Source organism: Papio anubis, chromosome 6, assembly GCF_008728515.1.
Source record: "Papio anubis isolate 15944 chromosome 6, Panubis1.0, whole genome shotgun sequence".
Taxonomy (NCBI): domain Eukaryota; kingdom Metazoa; phylum Chordata; class Mammalia; order Primates; family Cercopithecidae; genus Papio; species Papio anubis.
In genome coordinates this window covers 46,074,418-46,099,993 of record NC_044981.1, presented here as the reverse complement: position 1 = coordinate 46,099,993, position 25,576 = coordinate 46,074,418, and the positions used below count along the sequence as shown (strand labels likewise).

At 36.3% G+C, this 25,576-nt stretch overlaps 1 protein-coding gene across 1 annotated transcript in view; it reads right to left on the bottom strand.

The window, feature by feature from the left end:
• OPN5 (opsin 5) overlaps positions 1–2,056 on the bottom strand; it is a 31,995-nt gene extending 29,939 nt beyond the window's left edge. The window contains exon 1 of the mRNA XM_031667603.1: positions 1,927–2,056. Coding sequence (XP_031523463.1) covers positions 1,927–2,056 — 130 coding nt within the window. The remainder of the gene's footprint in view (positions 1–1,926) is intronic.
• Between the last annotated feature and the right edge of the window lie 23,520 nt (positions 2,057–25,576).

The window sequence follows — 25,576 nt, the reverse complement described above, 5'->3', positions numbered from 1 at the left end:
GCTGCACCTCCCAGTGCCCTGATCCTCCTGAAGCTCCCCATGTCCAAGCACTATTTTTGAACCTGTTTTTCTTGCTCCATCTCAGCAAACCCACTGGAATATGATTGTGGATTTTCCTTCCAACTCCATGTGCGTCAGGTGGGAATTTCTGATTTTCCCCCACCCCAGTTGCCTTTTCCTGCAATCCTCCCTGCTAAAGATTGGGAATAGACTGACATGCCTCTCTATTTTGTGTTGTCTGGAGAGATTTGTCAGGTTATTGATGTTACTTTTTAATTCATTCCTTGAAAGTGATGGAGCTATGCTAAATTCAATTGATCAAGTTGCTTATTTTTCTGCCTTTTCTGGTAATTGAAAGTACTTAAGTTTAATAAAAATGCAATGTGGATTTTACAGAGGTAAGATAGTCGCTGTTCCAGCAGAACGTTTGCCCATTTTATTCGCTGCTCTATTCCCAGCAACTTAAAACAGTGGCAAAGAGTGGGTGCTCAATATATATTTATGTGGAAAAGAGATGGGGACTCATTTATCAGAAACAGAATGTAAACTAGTAAAACACCAACAACAATAAAGACAAGGATCCAGGGAATCACTTTACAGCAGAATTTGGTTGAATCGCATGAGTTCCTTTTGCCTCAAGCACTGACCATAGAGGGGTATCAAGTATTTTCTAATGAGTTTTGCTAATTTCAGGAGGTTACATGAAATTCTTAGCCAGTAATAAATAGATGAGAGAGGGAGAAAAAGAGAGAAAGGGAGGAAGGGAGGGAAGAAGGGTGGAAGAAAAAGATAGAAACAAAGAGAAAAGAGAAAGAGAGCAAGTTTGACCCAACATCTGAAAAAAGTAAAGGCAAAGAAACCTAAAGACATAACCCACCTTCACACTGGTCACCCAAATTTAAAACAACAATTTTAAATTTAAGAACAGTATGGTGGTTAAATCCTAATTGTCTAGACTAGTGCTGTCCAATAGACATGCAATGTAAGCCAGAAATGCGAGCCACATATGGATACTAAAATTTTCTGGTAGCCACATTAAACAAAGTAAAAATGTACCAAGTAAAAATTTAATGTATAAATTAAAAATTTACAGTAAATTAATTTCAATAATGTATTTTACTGAGCTTAACATACCCAAAATGTTGTAGGTTCAACATGTATTTAATTTTTAAAAATTATTAATGAGATATCTTATATCACTGTTTCTTGTACTGAGCCTTCAGTATCTGGTAAGTATTTACACTACAGTCCCTTTCAATTTGGAAAAGCCACATGTGGCTACTGAATGAATGAGATTGTGCGGTCTAGAAGCAGGTGCACCCCTTCGTCAATTATGCACAAAAATCTTTTGACCCTGGACTTTCTTCCATTTAACACCAATACATTTTTCAACTCTCACCAAAATGGCTTAGCTATGCTGTCATGATGCAGCTTTACTTTTAGGTGAAGTAAACTCAGTGTTTCCACCATTACTACAGCACAATCGAGTTTGCTCAGTTGTGAGAACAGGAGACTGACCTAGATTATTTCTAAGGCCCATTCTCAACCTAAAATCTTATGATTATATCACAAACATAAAAGAAAAGCACTCTGTTTAAATAAAATATCATTATGATTAATTGTGGTATTCAGAAAGTAAATCTACTCCCAAAGTAACCAAAATGAAATACAATCTCAAGATAAATAATTTTGCTATGAGTTCTCGGATTATCAATGGAATTTTATTCCCAGTAATAATGATAATAAAGAGTCATATCTAGGAAACATTTATTGAATGCCATAATGCCATTCCATCTTCTACCCTTACCCGCTCTTCGCCTCCTCTAAACTATCCACTTAAGTACCAGAATCCTTTGACAAAATTAACATATCAGCCCATGAATTTTCTAAAAGCAGCCTTTGCACAGAAGAATTAAGGAAGCTTACCAATTATTGTCAGGTAAAAGCCAGCCACTATATCCGCTTCCCAAGAAAGTTTGGAAGCAAAGGGATCCCCATCTCGAAGGTAATGTGGCAGGCGCTCATCCTGAGGCAGGGCAGTGTGATTTAACGCCATTCTGTTCTCGAACCAGGAGGAGTCTGAAAAGCAGACCAGAAGAGATCTCAACAGACATGAATAAGCCAGCTTGAACCATTTCATAATCGTGGCTCCTGTTTTAAAACAAAAAGCAAGTCCCCAGGGTCATGCATGATTCTCTAATTAATAACTGGTAAAAATGTTAACATTTTTTTCAATGATCCAATTATGTCATTACTCAATTATTCAGTTGGCAGATTATCCAAACCTTCATTTTCTCCTTTGGAAGAGTCATTCCTTTGGCATGATTATTACTATTTGTTTTGAAAGGGGAAGAAATACTAATGTGGCTGTTTCTCTTTTGAACTTGCATATTTCAAATCGAACCAGTAGATGTCACTGTTTAGCTCTCTCGGCAACAATTTCGGGCGTTATATCAGGCAGCAAGTGGAACAGAGTTGTGTGCCTCACAGGTGGTGACAGAGTGATCGGCAGATGTCTAACCATGTTATTCACCTTTGCAAAAGACATGAATTTAACCCCTTTCTAGCTGCCAATTTACAGCTTGCAGAGGAAGGCTAGTGACCCTATCAGTGGCCAGTTAGCTAAAACTACTGTCTCCTACACACAATTTGAGGACAGTCATGTGCTAATGTTAATTCCAAATCTTTCTCCCTGAGGTGGTCAGAAAGCTATAGGAGAAATCTTTGGCTGCCAGTTGCACCACATCCCAAGACCTACCCCAAGTCAAAGTTTGTCTTTACCTTTCAAACTCCTGATTCCCCTTTGACTGCCTCTTCTTCTGGTAAACTCTCTCCTCCCCAAAGATTCCCCCTGCCGAGCTGGCTGTCCAGTCCTGTCCTCCACCTTAGATTCAGAATCATAAGAGGAGGGTTGGAGTCCAACTCTGATACCCACTCTCTGATCTTGAGAAAATTATTTAAACTCTCTGAACTGCAACCACTTCATCTGTAAAATGGGCAGTCTCCTTACCCATCACTCAGGCTTATTGTAGGAGCAATAGGATATTGGATTCAAAAGCGCATTATGAATGGGGGGTCCTGTTTATTTATTATATGCTGAGATGCTTACTGTTCCCAAACTTGCCCATCCATCAAGATATAGCTCTCGTATAACAGATTTCCTCAGGGTCCCATGCCGAATCAATGTGTGCTTGTGTGTTAACTCAAGTATTCACTGAACATCTACTATAAACCCAGCATTTTGAGATAGGATAACAGAGGCTTACCATGTTATCTAGACTTAGGGAGGGTATCTATCATTTTGGACAGAGAAAAGATACAACCAGTGGTCAGAAAATATAATAATAATACAAGAACATAAAACAATAAAATGCTGCTTTATTTGGCTTTAGACAATTGTTTTTGAGGTAGGGTCTCACTCTGTTGCCCAGGCTGGAGTGCAGTGATGTGATCAGTGCTCACTACATCCTCGACCTCCTAGGCTCAGGTGATCCTCCCAACTTAGCCTCCCGACTAGCTGGGACCACAGTTGCATGCCACAACGCCTAGATGATGATGATGATGATGATGATGATTATTATTATTATTTTTTTTTTTTTTATTAGAGACGGTATCTCTCTATGGTGCCCAGGCTGTTCTCAAACTCCTGTCCTGGGCTCAAGGGCTCCTCCCACTTTGGCATCCCAAAGTTCTGGGATTACAAGTATGAGCCACTGTAGCTGGCCTAGACAATAATTTTTAAAGCAAGGAAATAATCCTGTTTTCTGAGGAATTAACTAGATTGTGTGTATAATATCAAGAATTGTCCTTCCTATATCTAAAAGTATCCAGGCCTTGCAAAGCCTAAGACTCGATATGTTAATAATGAAAATGATAACATAAAACTTCACTTGAGCCCCCAAGGGGCTTTAATAAGCAACAAAAACTGTAGAGAATATTTTCAGTAAGAAAATGACATGAGCTAAGATTTGGAGGAAAAAATGAACATAGAGTGTATGAGGGATGGAAGAAGAGTCATTCCATGGGAACAGAGTTCATGATGGTGGGAAATGGTAGCCATCGGGATCTTGCTCTGTAGAAACTTGCCTGCCTGGCAGAAGAGTTGCTTTTGACATATCATATGTGGACTTATTTTTTTCTGACACTGATCAAAATTAATGCTATTGTTTAAGTTTGGAAATATAGTATTTGAGAGTGTTTCTAGTTCTTTTCAAAGACATAACTTAGACACAACTCTTCCTGAGGAACAGTGAGAGAGGCAGAGAATCCTAAATACATGGTTATTTGGGAATTCTTTTCTTTTCCACTCTTCTTTGTGCATTACAAACTCAACTTGCAACTTCACACTTTACACATATTTTCCCCTATATGTAATTTGTGTTCCCTTTCTTCTCAGTCTATCCAAATTCCACTTGACCTTCAAGCTTTTATCCAAAGTCTACATCCTTCAGAATATAAAACTGGCTCCTTCAATTGCTACTAAAATACAACTAGGAGAAATTAATCCTGCTTAATTTCCTTAATTCTTCCTCTGGTTTACCTACACATGAGTAAAATAACTTTTAGTTCATAAAGAAATTAGAGGTACCAGTGCATAGTACGGGATCATTATCATTATTTTGTTGAGGTGCTATTTCATCATTGATACAGAATTACACTTTTTGCTGAAAACAGGCTATAGCAATGTAGCCATCATAAATATTTTTGCAGAACACTAACTGTACTACTTAAAATAATAAATGCAACACATAGTCATGACTGTATTTGTTCAGAGATATGTTTTAGAGAATTTCTTTTTCAGTGTTGAATGTGCCTGAATTACCTTTATCTGTATTGAATGTGCCTGAATTACCTCATTGTGTAAATAAAATAGAGTCATTTGTCAATTCCTTCCCTCTTTTACCTCCTGTATTTGAAGATTGCCTACCGCTCTCAGTAGATAGATTCTGTCCTATCTGCCTTCCCAGGTGGTCAGGACCCTCAACACCACATCCCCCAGTTCCCTGGGATGGCATCCTATGATCAAAGCAATGGTTCCAAATCAGCTGCATATCTGAATCTCTTATGTACTTATTTTTTATTTTTTGTATATTGTTATTGTTGTATTTTGTATTGTAGCTACTCTTTAGGTACTGTAGTCTGAGTACAACTTCCAGAGTCTATGATATCATTTCCAAGAGGATCAAATAGTACTCAGTTTGTCGAATTTTGTAACCATGGAAGCTTTCCTTTCTTGCACAATATTTCATGGCACTATTGTTGGGGAAACAACATATGGGGGTTGGAGGAAAGTATCCTGTTTAAAAGTGGAGGAGAAACTAAATGACTTGTCAAAATTTCTGCTGAATTTACGATTCTGTGAAAGATATAAATGAAATTTCTTGGAGTAAGTTGTATGTGATTATTCATGTTAGCATAATCCTTTAAGCCATAAAATATACTCCACTGCTCTCACATCTGCTAATCAATGGTCTTTTGGACCATGAATAAAGCTTCCTAAGACTGTTCTCATAACAGCTTATTACAGAAAAAGCTGAAAACATCCCTACTCTTCATCACCCATAAAAGTTTTTCATATCTTTTGAGTTACTAGAATCAGCCTTTTAAAATCCTCTATTATTCCACAATAAAAAAATTAAAGAATATCTTTAGATGTAGCCAGAAGTCCTCATGTCCAAACTGAAGGGACTTACAAAATAGGTATAAGCAGATATGGAAAAGAGAATGGCACAGGTTCCCCTCCTAACAGGAAATAAATACAAGTTTGTCCAATAAATACAAGAAACAGAGTCCAATTCTGTTAGACTCTATCTAGTCTTAACATTATCTTCAAAAAATATGTGGCAACAAATTTCTCATTGACCTGCTAAATTTTCCCTGGTTTAATGCAGGCAAGACCAAAAAGCATGGACAGTGTGGAGAGCCACTTATGTAAAGTATCTGAAAGCATCCTGCCCAAAATGGTCTTCCCCGCTGGTCTGCTCTGGCTTCTGAAACTTTTGCCATTTTTTGCCTGAAGCATTATCACCAAGAAATTTCTTTCTAGGGATACATAATCTGAGAACATGAAATCTGAATCTACCAGAATCCATGAAAACTTCAACATAGTTTCTGAAATTAGTTACTTGAAACCTAGTAGAAGCCAACAGACCTCAAAATAGGTGTGAGATGGTGCAGAGGAGTCAGTTGGAAACAAACATCGAAGACCAGGAAATGTCCAGGAAGCTAACAAAGAAACAACCACAAACTAGAGAAAAGATGTCCAAGAAAGATAAACAGTTAATATTCAATATCTAGAGGTAAAATGTGCTCAGTGTTAAGCCTGATAAAATGTAAGTAAGGAAACATAATTTACTAAACATTGAGAAATGCTTTAGCTGGTTTACATAGGTCTTTATCAAGTGGGTGATTGTTCATTTCCACTACTGTCTAAAAGGATTACACACAATAAACCTACAGGAAAAAGAGTTTGTGGTCAGATTCATTTTTATACCAACTTCAGAAATTTGCGCCAGCCCCTAGGCTGGTGTCTGATGATAAGGACCAACTATTGAGGACTAAGCTTCTTTCACTCAACCCCAGTGAGTCAGCTGGCATGGGCCATGATTGTGTGCAGGGATGACCACACTGAAGACCAGTCAGTTTTCCTCTGACTCCTTCTGCATGCTAGCCTCTCTCCTGTCTCTATCGACCTTAAGATTTGACCTCTCCATTTGAGCACCACAGTGGTTTCAAGCATCTCACCTTCCCTTTCCCATCAAACTGTTCTCTTAAAAAATGGAATTGATAAATCTCATTGACATGGTACGATATTCATAATACACTTTGCGGAAAAGCACTAATTATCAAAGAGTTATGAAGCATTTTTAAGCGAGAAAAACCATAGAGGAAGATACCTAGAAATATATATGCCAAAGGGTTAAAATATATTTTTATTATGTATAGTGTTAGCATGGTTATGATGTATAATGATGTTAGGAGTAATTCTTTCTTTACTTTTCATTTGGAGAGTGAGGATACTTGGTAATAAAGGCACTTTTGAAATTGTTTAAAAATGGCATATTACTTTTGCAATATTGTCTTTATTTTTAATAAAGATTTATTACAAATTATAACATTAGTGAAATTGCTACACCCATCCATTTATTCATTCATATATTTATTTACCATAGATTATGTGCAGGCCTCTACTCAGTCTATAAATTACTTCCCTTGGAAGTTTGCCATTAATGAGATGGCTTACAGAAGCTGAAATTGAAGGTTTTTCTGCGAAAGACCTACTCACAGCCCTGAAATCTCCCCACATAGGTAAGCAGCTCACATCTGTGCTCTAAGCACGTGCTAGCACTGCCTTGGATGTTTGTCAGCCAGAGGTCACAGCTTAAGGATTTTCTTCCTAGTAATTGTATCTGTTCTTGCTCACGAAGTGTTCTATAAATTCAATATATTTAAGCCATGCTCTTCATAATTATTTTTTTCTGTGTCAGCATCTACACATGCTTAACATGCAATAAGCCATAATGATACCAATACTGATATGTCATAGATCAATTCTATATTCCAGTGAAAAGATTTGGATTATTTTTGCATCTACTATATAAGGATAGAGTGTTTTTCTTTTATACACGAAAAGAAAAACCTGAAAGCACTTTGGCATGCAAAATAGCAATCAAGAAATAAAATCAATAGTTTGGGGTCTCAAATACCCCAATCCAGGTCTCCAGAGGGGTAACCTTTACCTATTAGCGAGTGCTAATGAGATCCTTGCCTTCTCTACAGGGGAAATGTTCACAGCCACAAAGAAAACTAGTAATTAGCTGAGGTTTTCTGTCAAACAGAAATGCGCATACACTTTTCGGGCTTTTCTGCCATGGTTCAATACAATACTAGAGAAGAAAATAAAAGAGTAGTATTTTTTTCCACATGAAACTTAACTAAAAATATGGCAGAAAACATGGAAAAGAAGGGTGGGAGAAAGGAAGGGAAGTAGGAAGGCAAGAATCTTTTTCTCTACAGAACCAAGCCAGCAAAAGAGCAATCAATTCAATTCAATATTTTCTAAGCCATGTAAAAAGCGGGCAGAGTTGTCTGTTGAGAATAATAACCTCCATGCCAATTTATTCCTAACCAGTTCAGCTTGAAACAAATTGACAAATCTAAGGTAATAGGAGAATTATGAGAAATAGACAGACCTGCTCTAATACTTTCTTAGATTGATAATATTTTAAGTGTCAACTGTCATGTAATGACTACTATTTTATCCAGCTTCTGAATAGTAAGTTTCAAATTAGTTTATGCCCACACTCTCTCCAACCCACTTTTCTAAAGCAAAAGGGATAAGGTGTAAATTTCATGTAACAATTACTATTGTAATTTCCAGGCCTCAATATTTCTCTTTCTCATAACAAGAGGCGCTTCCTACTCAAGTACTAGACAAGGTTGCCCACCTCCTGGCATGGTGTCCATTCTTCTATTTATCTCCCAGGGGGCCTTGCCTACATCCAAAAGTCCTTCTTAGCAAAGCAATCAAGTAACCGAATCATCTGCTGATAATGAAAGGGGCTACCTGATCTAAACACTGGCCTGAGAACATGCAGGAAACCATAAACCCCAGAGATGAAACCAGAACCACAGAATTCCCCACCGCGTCACCAAGGAATACCAGACCTGCAAATCCTTCTCAATCTGGAAGCATCTTTGGACACTGCAGTTATTGTAGACATTTTATCTCCTCCTCAGCCCTCAAGAATGTAAAAAGAAACTTGGACAATAATAATAATAACTTTGAAAAAAAGGGCTATAAATCCCTTAATTTACATCTCAAATTCAAATACTCCAGCTCCAATCTCCTATATACATACAGATCATGTTAGCTATGATTTACAATTATCAAGTTGCCCTTAGTAATAATAGTCAACATGAAACACATGCAGAATTTTCAGCAATAGGATCTGTTTATTCCTCATCAAAAGGAAATATACAAGTTGACAAAAAAACTGTGAGGAACAAATTGGCTAAACACCTGGGCAGAGAAACTCAGATTGCTTCAGAAAAGATCAGAAATTGCAATTTTACAGATTCCCACTATTTTACTGCTGGGTGCATTCTTTATTTTATTCCTGACGTGAAACTCTGCTTCTGAGATGTTTTTTATATGCGCTAGTTGACAGATTGGGCCTAAACCCAACAGGAAGGAAAAAAATCCAATTAACTTCATTAATTACAGTGGTTTTCAGAATAAAGGCTCAGACAGAATAGCTTTAACTTGCTCTTAGTTCTCACAACTGCAAAGAAAAAGAGAGGAATAAATTCCCTGAAAATGAATTAAGAATCATTGTTTATTTGCCTCGTGAATCATGCATAGGCTATCCTCATAATTCCTTGTAAATGACCATTCAATTCCAAGTCCTATTTTCCAGACAAGCAATCTTAGAAATTTTCATTTCTTAGTTGGTTTAGCCCCTTGTTAAAACTCACCGATTTAAGAGCCTGCCAGGGGAAGTTTCTTTCCCTGGGCTTCTGGCTGGGTTTGCTCGGGTCTTGCAATGTCTTCCTATTGGTTCCTTCCAGAGCAATACTCTAGTTACTTTGTGCTTCAGCTGATTTTGAACATATAATGTTCACAAAATATAGTGAAAGGTATTCATTTTCCAGACTTCCCTGCTCTCTCCACCCCTTTGGCAAAAGGACCAATCGTATCTTTGGAAAAAGCAATCTCATCTTATTGAATTATGAGGAGAGATGCAATTTTTGGAAGCTTCACTTATCGGTGATTAAAAAACCAGCAGCAGCTATTTGGCCCTCATATTGATCAGAAACAAGAATAATGCTGTCCGCTGACTGTACTGTAAGACACCATATGCTTGATTTTTTTCTTTTCAGATTTAAAAGTCTCAAATTAATCATTAAATAATTTAGAATTAAATTCCAAAACCTTTATTATATATTTCTGGTGTTAAACTATTTTTTAAACAAAACATACTATCTTTACTTACCTAATATAACTGCTTAAGAAATACAACTCAAATAGAAAAAGGGAAACTCACACATCATTTTTTACACATAAAAGTTAACACCTGTCCTAGCCTGGTTTACAACCCTAAAGGTTTGTCAGGATTGAAAATGCGGTTTTTGTTCTTTGGTATTAAGCCAAAGCCACACGCTGTCATGTCTAGCAGGGAATGACACTGAACCTTTGTCACTGGCATTGTGCTTAGGGTTTCACATGCATTGTTTCATTTTAGCTTCACAACAATAACGCTGTGAAGAAAGTTACTGTTATTATTGCCGGTTTTTTAACTGACACCTAATAATTGTACATTTCGAGGGGCACTTAGTGATATTTCAATACATATAATGTACAGTGATCAGATCAGGGAAATTAACATATCTGTCGTCTCAAACACGTATTATTTATTTGTGTTATAAATGTTTGCAACCACAAAGAAAACTAGTGATCAGGTGAGGTTGACTGTCAAACAGAAATGCATATACACTTCTATTAGATTTAGAGAGGTTAAGTTAGCTTGCACAAGGTCATGCTATTTAGCTCCTAGTGCTATTTCATTATATATTTGTTGACTACATCAATGAATAAGACTTTAACCAACACATAGCATTGCTTCAAATAATGTTTTTCATGGAGAAAAGAGGAGACATTATATGTATGTTAGAGAAAAAATGTAAAGGGCCAATAAACACAATCACTTTAGGAAAGCCTCCTAAAAGATAGGATTATTTCAGAACAGCCCTCACAAGAAATATTCCTAGCTTTTCCAATATAATCTCAGTTTTAAATGTCCTATCCCACCAACAGTAGAATTGTGCTTTTCAGATCACATGATCCCACAGTTTAACGTCTCACTATAGGTCATACCTCAGCTCATCTCCCATTCATTCACTTACCGTCCAACTATAATAGAAATAAGATAATGTGCTTTCAAAAGCCTCAATCTGAAGAACAGATTTATGTTTCTTGATAGTTATATGATTTCTTTTCTAAAAAAAAAGGTCAAAAATAATTGTTCTCCCAAAAAAGATGCTTAAAAGAGAAAAGTAAAAGATGCTTAAATAATCGGGGTAGCGAATGGAGTCAGGACGAAATAGAGCAAAGAACATTGCCTTCCTTAATTTGCATGTGGATTCTCTACTAATGTCTAGCCAGGCCTGTGTATGAATGTGTGCTTGCCATAAAATTTTGTCTCTGACTGTGGATTTAGCAGACCCAAGTGCCAGGATTAATTATACTACTTACTAAGTAAATAATTTTACCCCAAGGTCATTGACCGTTTCAACTCCAGTGAACTTTATTTCAACAATTCACTTCTATGGTCATACCCTGGTCTTATATATAACCTTGTACTGTTCCACCTATGAAACACTAAATTCTAATTATCACACCCACGGGCCACAATGTCCTATTCTTCCATGACACCCAAGTGCTCTCATGCCTGAATCTCTATTGTATCTTAATTGATCACCTTGTTTTATCTTCAATTTGCTTGCCCTCTTTATATATGAATATCTTAGAACCTCAAGGTCTATTGCATTAGTCACTCAACAAGCTTCACAAATTTCTGATATCCTTAATTTCTTGCTAGACCTGCCCTGCAAAACCCAGCTTGAGAATTGTATTGGTCTGTTCTCACATTGCTATAAAGAACTACCTGAGACTGGATAATTCATAAAGAAAAGAAGTTTAATTGACTCACAGTTCTGAAAGTTGTACAGGAAGCATGGCTGGGAAGGCCTCAGGAAATTTACACACATGGCAGAAGGGAAAGGGTAAGCAGGCACATCTTCATATGGCAAAGCAGGAGAGAGAGAACAAAGGGGGAAATGCTACACACTTTTAAACAACCAGATCACTCACTGTCATGAGAACAGCAAGGCGGATGTCTGCCCCCATGATTCAATCGCCTCCTGCCAGGCCCCTCTGAAAACACTGGGGATTACAATTCAACATAAGATTTGGGTGGGGACACAAATCCAAGCCATATCAAGAATTCAGTCCTTCAACTTCTCTCCTGCAACATTTCAGCGTACATTCTATGGAGCAGAGTCTCTACAAAACAGGTTTCTGTCATAAATTTAGACAACAATACTGTCTGGCTATCCCAGACATGTTTTTCTGAAATATCTGGTTCTGAAACCAGATCTGTGAGGTAGCTTTGATGTGGGAAGGGAAAAGAGAGTTTATAGATGTTACCAATTGCCAATCCAAAATAATACGGCCCTTTCTCAACAAACCTTTTTGAGTCCTCAGCTTGAACTGGACATTATCTTAAGTGCTAGAAATTTTTGCTTTCATGGCACTTGCAATCTGTATGAAAAGAAAACTAATGGCCATAGAAAGTCAGGGTTACGTTCAAGCAGGGACCCAAGCACTGGGATTCTGAGAAGGGAGACTCTAACAGTCTGGAAGATATGGCATCTTCAATGCAGTTTAGTGGTGTCCATATGACTGAGAAGGTTATATTATCTACCTAAAAGAAATCAGTAGGCCGAGCATGGTGGCTTATGCCTGGAATCTCAGCACTTTGGAAGGCCAAGACCGGTGGATGGCATGAGCCCAGGAATTCAAGAACAGCCTGGGCAACATGGCAAAACCTCATCTCTACCAAATTTATATATATATTAGCTTGGTGTGGTGGCACACATCTATAATCTTGGCTACTTGGGAGGCTGAGGTGGGAGGATTGCCTGAGCCTGGGAGGTCAAGTCTGCAGTGAGCCCTGTTCACCTGCCACTGTACTCAAGCCTGGGTGACAGAGCAAGATCCTGTCTCAAAAAAAAAAAAAGAAAAAATGGAAAGAAATCAGTGTATCCAATATGAGCCAGAAAATCTGCTGGGTGCTGAGGATACAACAGTAAAAAGACAAACATAAAATTCATTTAGCTACAATTAAGGAAAGTATGTACCAATAAGCCACTCACAGAAAATAAAACTGTCTCCAAATGTAGTGGCAGCAAATCCCTATTTTAAAGATGGACAATAGGCCAAGGCCCTCAGTTATCTCTTCTGCAAAAGGAAAGGATTTGTCATTCTCCTAATTTATTTTGCACATCAGCTTTCCTTGCAGAGACTGAGCTAGGTGCTCCATTTCTCATCCTTAGTAAAAGAGAAATACATCTCACCCAACTGTGCAAAACTTCCTGCAGTGAGTCACACCAGCCCCAGACTCTAGTCCTGGGTGCTTACCCTGACTGTCCAAACACAGGGAATGAGGAAACCTCCTTGTTAAGGATCTAAGTATCTTTCGAAAGGCTTCAAAGCCAGTTATTGCTTCACTAAATTCAGCCTCCCTCTCCTCCATTAGCCTCTCTCCCATGATGTTTTGTTCATCTACTTAGAAGCAATACTAATTGTTGTACTTTTTTGCAACTACTTATCATTTATGTCTAAATACCATGCAACACGTTAATGACTGTTGAGTCATGTTATTAAATGTATATCAAGTGAACCATTTATTAATGCATGCATTCATTCAACAAAATTTATTAAGCACTTTTCTTAGTCCTTTTCTGCTGCTATGACAGAATACTACAGACTGAGTGATTTTTGAACAATAGAAGTGTATTTGGCTCACAGTTCTCAAATCGAGTAAGTAGAACATCAAGGAGTCACATCTGGAAAGGGCCTTCTTGTTTTGTCATTACATGGCAGAAGGTATCACATAACAAGAAAGGGCAAGAGAGGGCAAGAGCGTGCAAGACAGAGAAAAAGAGATAATCGAACTTTCATGATAACTAATCCATTTCCACAATGATACTTCTCACAGCCTAATCACCCCTTTAAGGCCCCACCTCTTAATACTGTCACAATGGTAATTCCATTTCAACATGAGTCTGGAGTTCAACATTCAAACCATAATAGCACCTGCAATGTACCTGGCACTCAGAATGAACAAATGAACAAATAAATATATAAAAAATAAAATGGTCATAGTATAATGGGGAAAAATAGAGCACAAGGAAGAGAATACAAAATGCCAGAGGCTGGGCTGATGGTAGAGAGTCATTGTTTTATTAAAAGTGGCCAGGGAGGACTCACTATAAAAGAGATATTGGAGCAGAATGTAAGGAAAGTGAAAGGGCAAGCGTGAAAGATATTTGGGATATGAAACTTCCAGGCAGAGAAAGGAGCAAAAATAGTAAAAATTTCAAAATAGTTAGCTACGATAAAACTTAAAGTTCAGACTAATTTATGTATCAGATAATTTGTTATGGGGCAGTAAGATTCAGAGTAATTCTTACCTAGAGCTTAAAATGATTTAGGTAAGTTCAAGTTTGTGCCTAGCTAACACAGAGCAGTCCTTTGAAACTGTGGACTGAGGGAGTATAGATACAGGCTAATATCCCAGGGGTTAACAAAAAGCTAGATATGTTATTCGTTCCAGCTCAAGTGACATGTCCAATATTTCAGGGTAGTTGACGCACAGTATTTTTGCTTCCTGTATGGAAAGAAATTCATTGAAATGGATTTTTACAATGATCGCTCCCTTATCTAAAAGAAGGAGCAATTCTTTATCTTTTCTGATACTCACATTTATATGCGAAGGCCCGAGGAAGCAGCACTGATTAACAATCATCTGCTCAGGTGTCACTGGTGGTAAATCAAAATAACAGACAGAGAAGATTAAGAAAAAATGAATGGACAAGAAAATCTTTCTTTATCAAATCGGGAACCCAAGGATTAAGAAAGATCTTATATCAAAAAGTTCTATTGAAAGATCAGACAAAAAGCACCATGACTAGCGATCTGAAGAATTTAGAAGCACGAGGAAAGAGATAAAAGTAACTAATTCCTACTCTTTTTTTTTTTTTTTTTTTTCCATGAGGGAATGACACACTATCAAGTCTCACCGTACAGGACCTCAGCAATGTCAGCCTTCATCAAGACTTTGCCTACTGTTTACAATGCTAGCATGGAACTCTTCTCCTTCCTTCATTCAACAAATATTTACTGAGTACCTTCTGAGTATGCTTCCAATACTGTGCCTGGCCCTGAGAACACTATTGTTGAGCAAAAGATATGGCCTACATCCTAATTAGTTTTTCTGTCAGGCAGCTGCAAGTTTTACAAAGGAGAAGTTCGAGATTACATGGGAACAGAGAAAGGGGAACATGTACCAGTGAATAAATGGAAAAAGAAAATGTAGTCCATATACACAAGGGAATACTCTTCAACCTTAAAAAAGAAGAAAATTCTGCCATTTGAGACAACGTGGATAAACCTAGAGGACATTATATTAAGTGAAATAAGACAGACATAGAAAGAAAAATACAGAATGATCTCACTTATATGTGGAATCTAAAAAAGTTGATCTCATAGAAGTAGAGGGTAGAATGTTGGTTACCAGAGGTTAGGAGCAGAGGAGTTGGGGAGATGTTAGTCAAAAAATTTAAACTTTCAATTAGACAGGAGGAATAAGTTCAAGATATCTATTGAATATCATGGAGACTATATTTAATAACAATGCTTTGTGTTCTTGAAAATTGCTAATGAATAAATTTTAAGTGTTCTCATGACAAAAAAAATGTGAGGGTAGTACATACGTTGATTAGCTAGATTTAGCCAGTCCATAATGTGCACATATTTCAAAATGACATCATGTACACAATAAATATACAAAAGTTTTGTCAATTAAAAAACTTTCAGTAAATTTACTTTTAAGAAAAATAAAGAAAAAAGGAAAGAAACCTGGAAACAAATATCACAAAGAAATAAAGAGCAACAGAAATGTAATTATATAGGTAATTATTATTTAAATCTCCTAGAAGTATAATTGTTCAGGCAAAAATAAAAATATAGTATGAGATTAATAGTGTGTGTGTGTGTGTATACGTTCACTAAAGTGAGCATAAAGAACACAAAGGAGTGAAATGAGAAATGCAAGTATAATATTGTGAGGTTCTTATGTCATATGTGTAGTGTCTATGTAGACTGCGATCAGTTAAATACATATATATAAATCCCTACAGCAACAACCAAATTAACAAAACAAAGAGTTGTAGCTAATAAGCCAACAAAGGAAATAAGATGATATCATAAAAGAAGAAATAAAGAACAAAGAATAAATGCTGTATCAGTCAGGGTTCTCCAGAGAACCTTGATATATATATATAAATGATAGATACTATATATATATATATATATAAAAAATATGTTATGGTGTGTGTGTGTGCTACTTATACAGTGAGCAAGAAAGAGAAACAGAGAGACAGAAAGATCGGTTTATTACAAGGAAATGGCTCATGCGTTTACAAAGACTGAGTAGCTCCAAAATCTCAGCAAGCTGGACGCCCAGAGAAGCCAATGGTTTAAGTTCCAGCCCAAGAGCAAATCTAAAGGCAGGAGAAGACTGATGTCCAAGCTCAAAGACAATCAGACAGAGTCTTCCTCTACTCATGGGAGGGCCTTTTTGTTCTATTCAGACCTTCACTTGATTGGATGGAATCCACTCACATTAGGGAGAGCAATTCGCTTTACTCAGTCTACTGGTACAAATGTTAATTTCATCCAGAAACACCTTCATAGACCCAGAATAATGTTTGGCCAAATATCTGGATATACTATAGCCCAGTGAATTTGGCACATAAAATTAACCACCATGGATGGGATAAGTAGAAAACAAATAGCAAGATGAGATACTTAAATTTAACCATACAGATAATTACATTAAATGTAAATGGCCCAAACACCAAAACTAAAAGGCAGATATTGTCAGATTAGATTAAAAAACAAGAGCTAACTACATGCTGCCTACAAGAATTGCACTTTAAATATAAAGACATAAATAGTATTAAAAATAAAGGCTAAAAAAAGAGATACATCATGCTAACACTGATCAAAAGAAAGCTAGAGTGACTATATTAAAATCAGAAAAAGTAGATTTCAGAGCAAAGAAATTTACAAGGGATAAGGAAGGCCATTTTGTAATAATAAAGGGATTGACTCATCAAAAAGACATAAATGCATAACATAATATAGAAAGAAAAAAGCTTACATATCAATAACCTAAGGTGCCATCTTAAGAAACTAGAATTTTTTAAAAGGCAAATATAAACAGAAGAAAAAAATAAAGCTAAAAATAAGAATCAATGAAATAGAAAACAGAAGAACAATAGAGAAAAATAAATGACACTGTTAATGGTCATTAAAATATTTCTTGAAAAAAAAGTCTATGGAACCAGGAATTCAATGGAATACTCCTCAGTAAATGATTGAGCCATGGGAATATGCCTTGGCCCCATTGAAGACTTTTTAATTCAAGTTGGGTTATGCATATTTAAAACACCTCTGCTAACTCTGATGAAAACCCATCCATAAGTAAGAACTATTGACTTACATCAAATAAGACTATATTTGTCCTTGATTTATTTTCATATCAATGTGAAGATATAATGAGACAGAGTTCTAATAAAATCAATAATTCTTCAGAAATGGACATGTGTGAGCAGTGACAAAACATAAGAATAGTGAGAAATCATTAGCACACACAACTCTTCCACATTACAACATGCCCCCAACTACAATGTAAGAGGCCATCCATGACAACCCAGCATGACAATCCAGTGTCTTTCCGGTAATTGCTACAAGCATGATGGAATATGAAACACAGCAAAACATGGTTAGTGATATGTCATAAAACATCAGAAAGAGTCTCTAGGTTTTTAAATAGCCGGAAGAGACAAGTTTCTCATGAAAAGAAACAAAGATTAAATAGCACCTCCTGGAGAGATTTATCATTACTGCCTCAAGGAAATGTTTTTCACCCAAGGACTAAGATGATAAATTTTAAAACAATGGTGATGATGGTAATAATAACTCTTACCGTTTCTTAAGTGGCTACTATATGCCAGACCTATACTTATGTGTGTATAGACATATTTATAAATATATATCTAATATAAATATAGATATAAATATATATAAATTTTATATATTATATAATATAAATTTAGATTACATAGAGAGAGAGAGAGACAGAGAGGTGGAGGGAGACTGTATTTGCCTAATAGTGATGTTTACCTTGTAAGTATGAGTAAGGAAACAGCTTGGGTCTCAAAAGCTAAATTCACAAGGCTTTTTAATGCTAGATCAACATGCCAATCACAACCATATTTTACTTTTTTAAAAGTAATTATTTCTTGCTTAGACCCCATAAAACTGCATGAAATACCCTGGCTTATCAGTTGAAGACTTAACGGTGGGGAGAGGGTGGGCAGGAAGAAGGTTGCCCATGTGTTCCCTCCAACAGTCCTAAATAAGAGCTTCTAAACCACTTGCAGAAGGGAAAGTAAGTGTTTTTGACATGTCATCCACCCACCTTCACTCTGCAAAGATTCCTGCCAGAGTGAAGCAGTGAGGAAGACAGTGAATCAAAACTAGCTGATGTGCGATAGGCCCATTCCTGAGTTCTAGTGCAATTACTTGGAAAATGTGTAAATGCTGAATGTGGTGATTAAATGACATACAAAGCAGTCAGTTAAAAAACTTGAAAAAGAACTGTGTGGGTGTGTATTTTTGAAGGACATTTCTAAAAGTTCTTATCAAATTGGCTCTCTGAAGATTTACAGGGAGCAAAGTCAGGAACACTTCCCTTCACCAAAGAGTTGCAATCAGGGAGAAAGTAAGCAAGATGAAGTAAATGATATTTTAAGACATGGTTATTTTAGTACCAACTGAAATTTCCATTCAGATATAATTTGTGAACTCCTCAGGTGACACTTCCATGCAATGAAATAATACTATAATGACACAATGACAGAATTTTCTAAATCTACCAACCCTTAAAATTTATTTAACAGTGAGCAGAATTTTCCCAACCTCTCTCTTGCCAGCATAAATACGACAGTTAGTCAGCTAGTAGCTGTGGGCATCAGGAACTACTGCATAATGATGTCTGAGCAATATATTTCATTTACAAATTTTATATAAACTTTGTTACAAATTGTTGAATTCCGTGCAGTTTATGCAAACACTTCTTGTCTCTTTCTGTTTTCTAGTTACATTATTTATATTGATTGTAATAATGTACATTATAAAAAATGAAAACTGAAAACAGGAATAATCAAGAAAGGTCTCTAAGCACACACATAGATACAAATATGTGTATCACTGAACCTGTTAGATCAGATCCATGCACCTATTTACTCTTACTTTAGACACAGTTCTAACAAGTTTAGGTTTCTGGCTCCCTGCCTGAAGATTGTTGGAAAAAAGAGATTAAAAGTACAACCATTGTGGAAGACAGTGTGGCAATTCCTTAAGGATCTAGAACCAGAAATACCATTTGACCCTACAATCTCATTACTGGGTATATACCCAAAGAATTATTAATCATTCTACTATAAAGACACATGCACACATATGTTTATTTCGGCACTGTTCACAATAGCAAAGACTTGGAACCAACCCAAATGCCCATCAATGACAGACCGGATAAAGAAAATGTGGCACAAATACACCATGGAATACTATGCAGCCATAAAAAATGATGAGTTCATGTCCTTTTCAGGAACTTGGATAAAGCTGAAAACCATCATTCTCAGCAACTAACACAAGAACAGAAAACCAAACAATGTATTTTCTCACTCATAAGTGGGAGTTGAACAATGAGAGCACATGGACACAGGGAGGGGAACATCACACACTGGGGCCTATCGGGCAGTTGGGGGCTAGGGGAGGGATAGCGTTAGAAGAAATACCTAATGTAGATGACGAGTTGATGGATGCAGCAAACCACCATGGCACGTGTATACCTATGTAACAAACCTGTACGTTCTGCACATATACCCCAGAACTTAAAGTATAATTTAAAAAAAAAAGTAGGTAGCACAATATTTGTGTTAAACAAATTTAAATTAAAATTAACATTGAAAAGAAAAAATAAAGAGAAACCGAGGCTTAGAGAGTTTAAGTAATTTACCCAGAGGAGAAAAGGGTATAAGTGGAACTGGAACCAGTCATTTCAAACCTGGGTCAGTGACATTCTTTGGGGAAAAAGAAAAACAAAAAACTAGATCTTTGTCGTTGTTGCTGATTTCAAAAAAAAAAAATGGTAGCATAATATCCTCAAGGTTAACCATATTGTACCATTTGATAGGATTTTCTTCTTCTTTAAGGCTAAATAATATTCCATTGTATGTCTATACAACATTTCATTGACACATTCATCCTTCGATGGGCAATTAAGTTCTTTCCACCTCTTGGCTATTGTGAATAATGCTGTAATTAATAAATATGGTAATGCAAATATCTTTTTGAAATCCTGTTTTTAATTCTTTTGGAGACATACTCAGAAGTGGAATTACTGGACCAAATGGCACTTAAATACAAATACTGCATTATTCCACTTTTGTGATGTATCTAAAGTAGTCAAACTCAAAAGAATGAGAAAATAAAATGATGGTTGCCAGGGACTGAGGAAAGGAAGAAGTGGGGAGTTGCTGTGCAATGGGTATAAACTTCTAGTCATGCAAGATGCGTAAGTTCTAGAGATCTGCTGTACCATTATGTGCATATAGTTGGCAACACTGACTGTACACTTAAAAATTGGTTAATCCCATATTATGTGTTTTTTCTCACAATAATAATTTGTTTTGTACAGAAGTAAACTAGAGGTATCAAAGGCAGATGCAAGACGTGATTGCAACAGCCACTTTGGTAGACACTTTGGCAGTTTCTTACAAAACTAAATATACTTTTGCCATACAGTCTAGCCATTGTGCTCTTTGGTATTTGCCCAGATGAATTAAAAACATGCTCACACAAAAACCTGCACACAAATGTTTATAGCAGTTTTATTCATCATTGCCAAGACTTGAAAGCAAACAAGGTATCCCTTAGTAGGTGAATAAATAAACTGTTGTACATCCAGCCAATTGAGTATTATCTGGCATTGAAAAAATGAGTTATTAAGCCATGAAAAAATGTAGAGAAAACCAAATGCATATTGCTAAGTGTAAAAAGCCAATCTAAAAAGGCTGTTCATTATATGATATCATATTACATTATATTATATTGTATTAGATTATGTATATTATATTATACATACTGTATAATGCCAACTATATGACACTCTGGAAAGGACAAAACCATGGAGACAGTAAAAATGTTAGTTATTGCTAGAGTTTAAGGGAGGGGAGAGACACACAGGAGGAGCACAGAGGATTTTTAGGATAGTGAAACTACTCTGTATGATACTATAATAGTAAATACATGTCATTCCACATTTATCAAAACTCATAGAATGTACAATACCAAGAGTGAGCTATAAACTTTGGATGATTATAACGTGGCAATGTAGGTTCATCAATTATAAATGTACCACCCTGGTGTGGAATGTTGATAGTGGAGAAAGTTGTGCATATGAGAACTTTCTGTACTTTCCACTTAATTTTGCTGTCGATTTAAAACTACTCTAAAGAAATAAAATTTGGCCAGGCTTGATGGTTCATGACTGAAATTCCAGCACTTTGGGAGGTCAAGGTGGGTGGATCATGAGGTCAGGAGATCAAGACCATCCTGGGTCACATGGTGAAACCCCATCTCTACTAAAAATACAAAAAATTAGCTGGGTGTGGGTGGCACACACCTGTAGTCCCAGCTACTGGGGAGGCTGATGCAGGAGAATCGCTTGAACCCGGGAGGCGGAGGTTGCAGTGAGACGAGATTGCATCACTGCACTCTAACCTGAGCAACAGAGAGAGACTCCATCTCAATCATCTCAATAAAAAATAAAAAAATACATAAAATAAAATTTATCAATTAAAATGTATTAAATAAAATGTATGTAATTACTTATATAGTCTACTATATATAACAAAATAAAGAATTCTTTTTTCTTTTTTTTTTTTTTGAGATGGAGTCTCGCTCTGTCGCCCAGGCTGGAGGGCAGGGGCCGGATCTCAGCTCACTGCAAGCTCCGCCTCCCGGGTTTATGCCATTCTCCTGCCTCAGCCTCCCGAGTAGTTGGGACTACAGGCGCCTGCCACCTCACCCAGCTAGTTTTTTGTATTTTTTAATAGAGATGGGGTTTCACCGGGTTAGCCAGGATGGTCTCGATCTCCTGACCTCGTGATCTGCCCGTCTCGTCCTCCCAAAGTGCTGGGATTACAGGCTTGAGCCACAGCGCCCGGCCAAGAATTCTTAAAAATAAAAATTCAGAGAGACTTAGGATCAAGATCAATAGCTCTGCATATTGAGATGGACCCTAGGTGAATCAATGTATTACAGGACAATGCAATTATAAATAACTGATATTCACAATTGCAGTTTTAACTAACCATTACACAAACATGTATTGAGCATTTTCCAGGTGACAAACACTGAAAAGAGAGAAGATGTGGCTTATGGTGATGTCAGTCATAGATAGGTGTTCACCTTTAGCAGCTGTATGGGCTTTTAGTCCAATAACAGCAGAAAAATTAATACGTATAGCATATTACACAATAAAGTTAGAAAATTCCAGTGAGTTCCATATGTATGATTCTTGGGAGCTCAACCTAAAACCGCCAAAGACTGCTTAAGGTGAGATGATTTCAAGTGTGAGAACTTAAAGGATAGCTAAGATTTAAATAGGAGTACACTGTAGTGATTATTAGTATAGCTCCTGGACTCCAATATTCTGGGTTCAAATCCCAGCTCCACTGCTTGCTAGTTGTATGCCTTAAGTTACTTAAGATTAAATGAGTTAATGTAGACCAAATGCTTAAAATTGTGCATAGGAGAGCTGTCAAAATTTAAAAAGGAGGGTGATGACCGTGAATGAACCCAAAAGATATGTACAAAATGAACTATGTGATCCATGTCAACAGGCTATAGTAAACAAATTATTGCATATGTGCATCCACTCATACATGTCTGCATGTTAACAATAAATCTGATGTGTTGGAAAAACCTCACAAAACTGAATGGTTAAAAAGCAAATAGTGCAGAGACTGTGTACTTATGACAAGTACATGGGTTCCAATACCAGGTCTGGCTGAGTGAACTTAAGATGATACTGAAACTCTCTTTTCTCCATAAGCCAAATGGATAACAATATAATACCTGTGTTATGGGGTAACTGTGAAGAATAAGTGACATTTGACCTGTAAAGCACAGTGCTTAACAAAATTATTACTAATTTTCTGGTTAACTAAAGGAAGAGAATCTCTTTGATTGCAATGATTTTATTTAAAAAGTCCTTTGAAATATATTTATCTACGTCTTAATAGACTTGTAAGAGCTTGCTGTCCAACTAGAATATGCCTTTTGTCAGAGATAAGCTTTCTTTGTCTTTTCATATGAGGCTACTGATTTATTATCCTCTCTTTGTCCTTGAAAATCAGGTAAATGTCACCTATATGTAGCATTCCATTCTTTCCATTCTACTCCAACAAGCAGAATCATTAGTTTCTCACTCTTTCTGGTCCTCATAATTCTTTAAACCAAGCTATTATAAAATGTATGTCACTGTATCTTAGTTAATCCCTTATGCCCTCATTCAATTGCTTACTTTTTAAATGGTGAGATGCTAATCTTTGTACATGTCACCCCTTCACCTTTCCTTCTAATAAGCATTCTTTAGAAAGCACCTTGAGTAAATAATAATCATAATTAAATTTTTCGTACTATGCAACACACCAGGGTCTTTGTTTCCACTCAACTTAATTTCTGAGGCTTTATCATTGACATCTACATATCGTATGCATATTAGAAATTCATGGCCATAATAAGAACTTTGAGGACCTGACTAGTTAGATTTCAATAAAAGTTTTACCTTAACTTCATTTATTTAATTCATTAATAAAAGTTTTCAATAAAAGTTTTACTCCAACGGCATTTTTCTGATTCATTAGATGTGAAAACTGGAAGGTAACATTTGCTGTCCAGCAGCTTCTTTAATAATGCTTAGAACCCTGAGCTAGCTATTAGCATGATGTCATGGAGGAGGCATTCCTGGAAAGTAATATTACTCATTCTCATCACCAATCTACATTTAAAGGTCGAAATCTGAAGCTCATCATCTTATATGGGGGTAATCACCTTGGGAAGTATTGACTTTTCCCTCTTCCTTCTTCATTCTCAAATAATTGTCCTTTCCTAAAGTAACTTATCGAAGTTTATCAGGACTCTTGCTTTTACTGTGGCACTATCTTTTACATTAAAAACCTAAGATTGCATTAGCTGTTTGATTACAGCTATCATTTCAATGAGGATCCAATTTAATTAAGCACCTGGGTTCTTTTCATGTCAGGTCTGCTTGTCTCTTACTGGTACGTTTTATTCTTTCAAAACTAAACTGTAAATAAATGTATTAAATGAGCTCTCTCTATATATATATCCCTATTAAATTTTCTTTGAATCTATCTATCATTCTAAACCACAAAGATCATTCTTTGTCTGTTTTGCAGACTCACTACATGCCTATAAAGAGGGGGTAATCCATAAATTCAACAGGAGGCAAATGATTAAACTATGGTACATCAATATCGTGGAATACTGGAGGCCATTAATTGATATTTATGAAAACTGTAAAATAGCATGGAGAAATGCTTATGATGTAATATGATACATACAAATTAAATCTTTAAAGTTTTATAAATGCTTTCACAAATAATGTGAATAAATATTTGTGGAAGAAAATAGAGCAAAAGGTTGATTTCAGGTGGTCAAATTATAATTGCCTTTTTTTATTTTCTTGTTCCCTTTTCCCAAAATGTTCTAGTCTTCTACATAGATTTTTAAATTTTAAGAGAAATTAAGAAAAAAATAGGTGGAGATTTTAGTTTATTATTCAGAGAAATAAGAAAAAGAGCAATTTTTCTAAAATTACTTGGCTAACTCCTCAGTTCCTGCTGCACTGCAGTGTTTCCAGCCTCACATGGAGAGTTTTTTTGCTACATATGGCCTCAAATTTGTTTTCCAGCTTCTAAGCTTTAGCACATGTACTTTAATCTGGACAAAAACATGTCTATGAATAGGAAACAATAAGATACCCAGTTCATTGGCCCATAGGTTTTCCATACGAAGTGAGAATCATCTGGAATGTTTTTCTACCATTACTCTTGTTATAATCTTATATAACATTCAAGTTTCATTTAAGAACCACCTCCTCCATGAAATCCTTTCAGCCTCCCCAACTGGAGGTGTTTTTCCCAGTCTTTGTAACTTTCCTCTGAATTGTAGCCTGTGTTGCCTTACTTGTACATTTATTCCCTATGCTTACTCCTCCCTCTCAACACACACACATGCACACAAACACACAAACACACACAAACGCACATGCACACTTACACATTTAATGCACTGATTATGGGCAAGTATTTTGTTCTGGGAGAAAAGCTACTGAAAGAGTTACTTAGCAGTGCAATTTCTTTGTTAATTTGTAAGATGGTTCTAGTTTGTAGAGGGTTAATATGTTTATTTTGTATGGAAGAAAATAAGTTGAAGTTACCTGGAATAACATGAGTAACAACAAAAATAAAATTATTATTTTAGGCTACGCTGTTTGTCAGAAAAATATCAAAAACCTAAGCTATAAACCAAGTGGTAGGGGACTTGAGCCATGTTTCTCCCCCACCC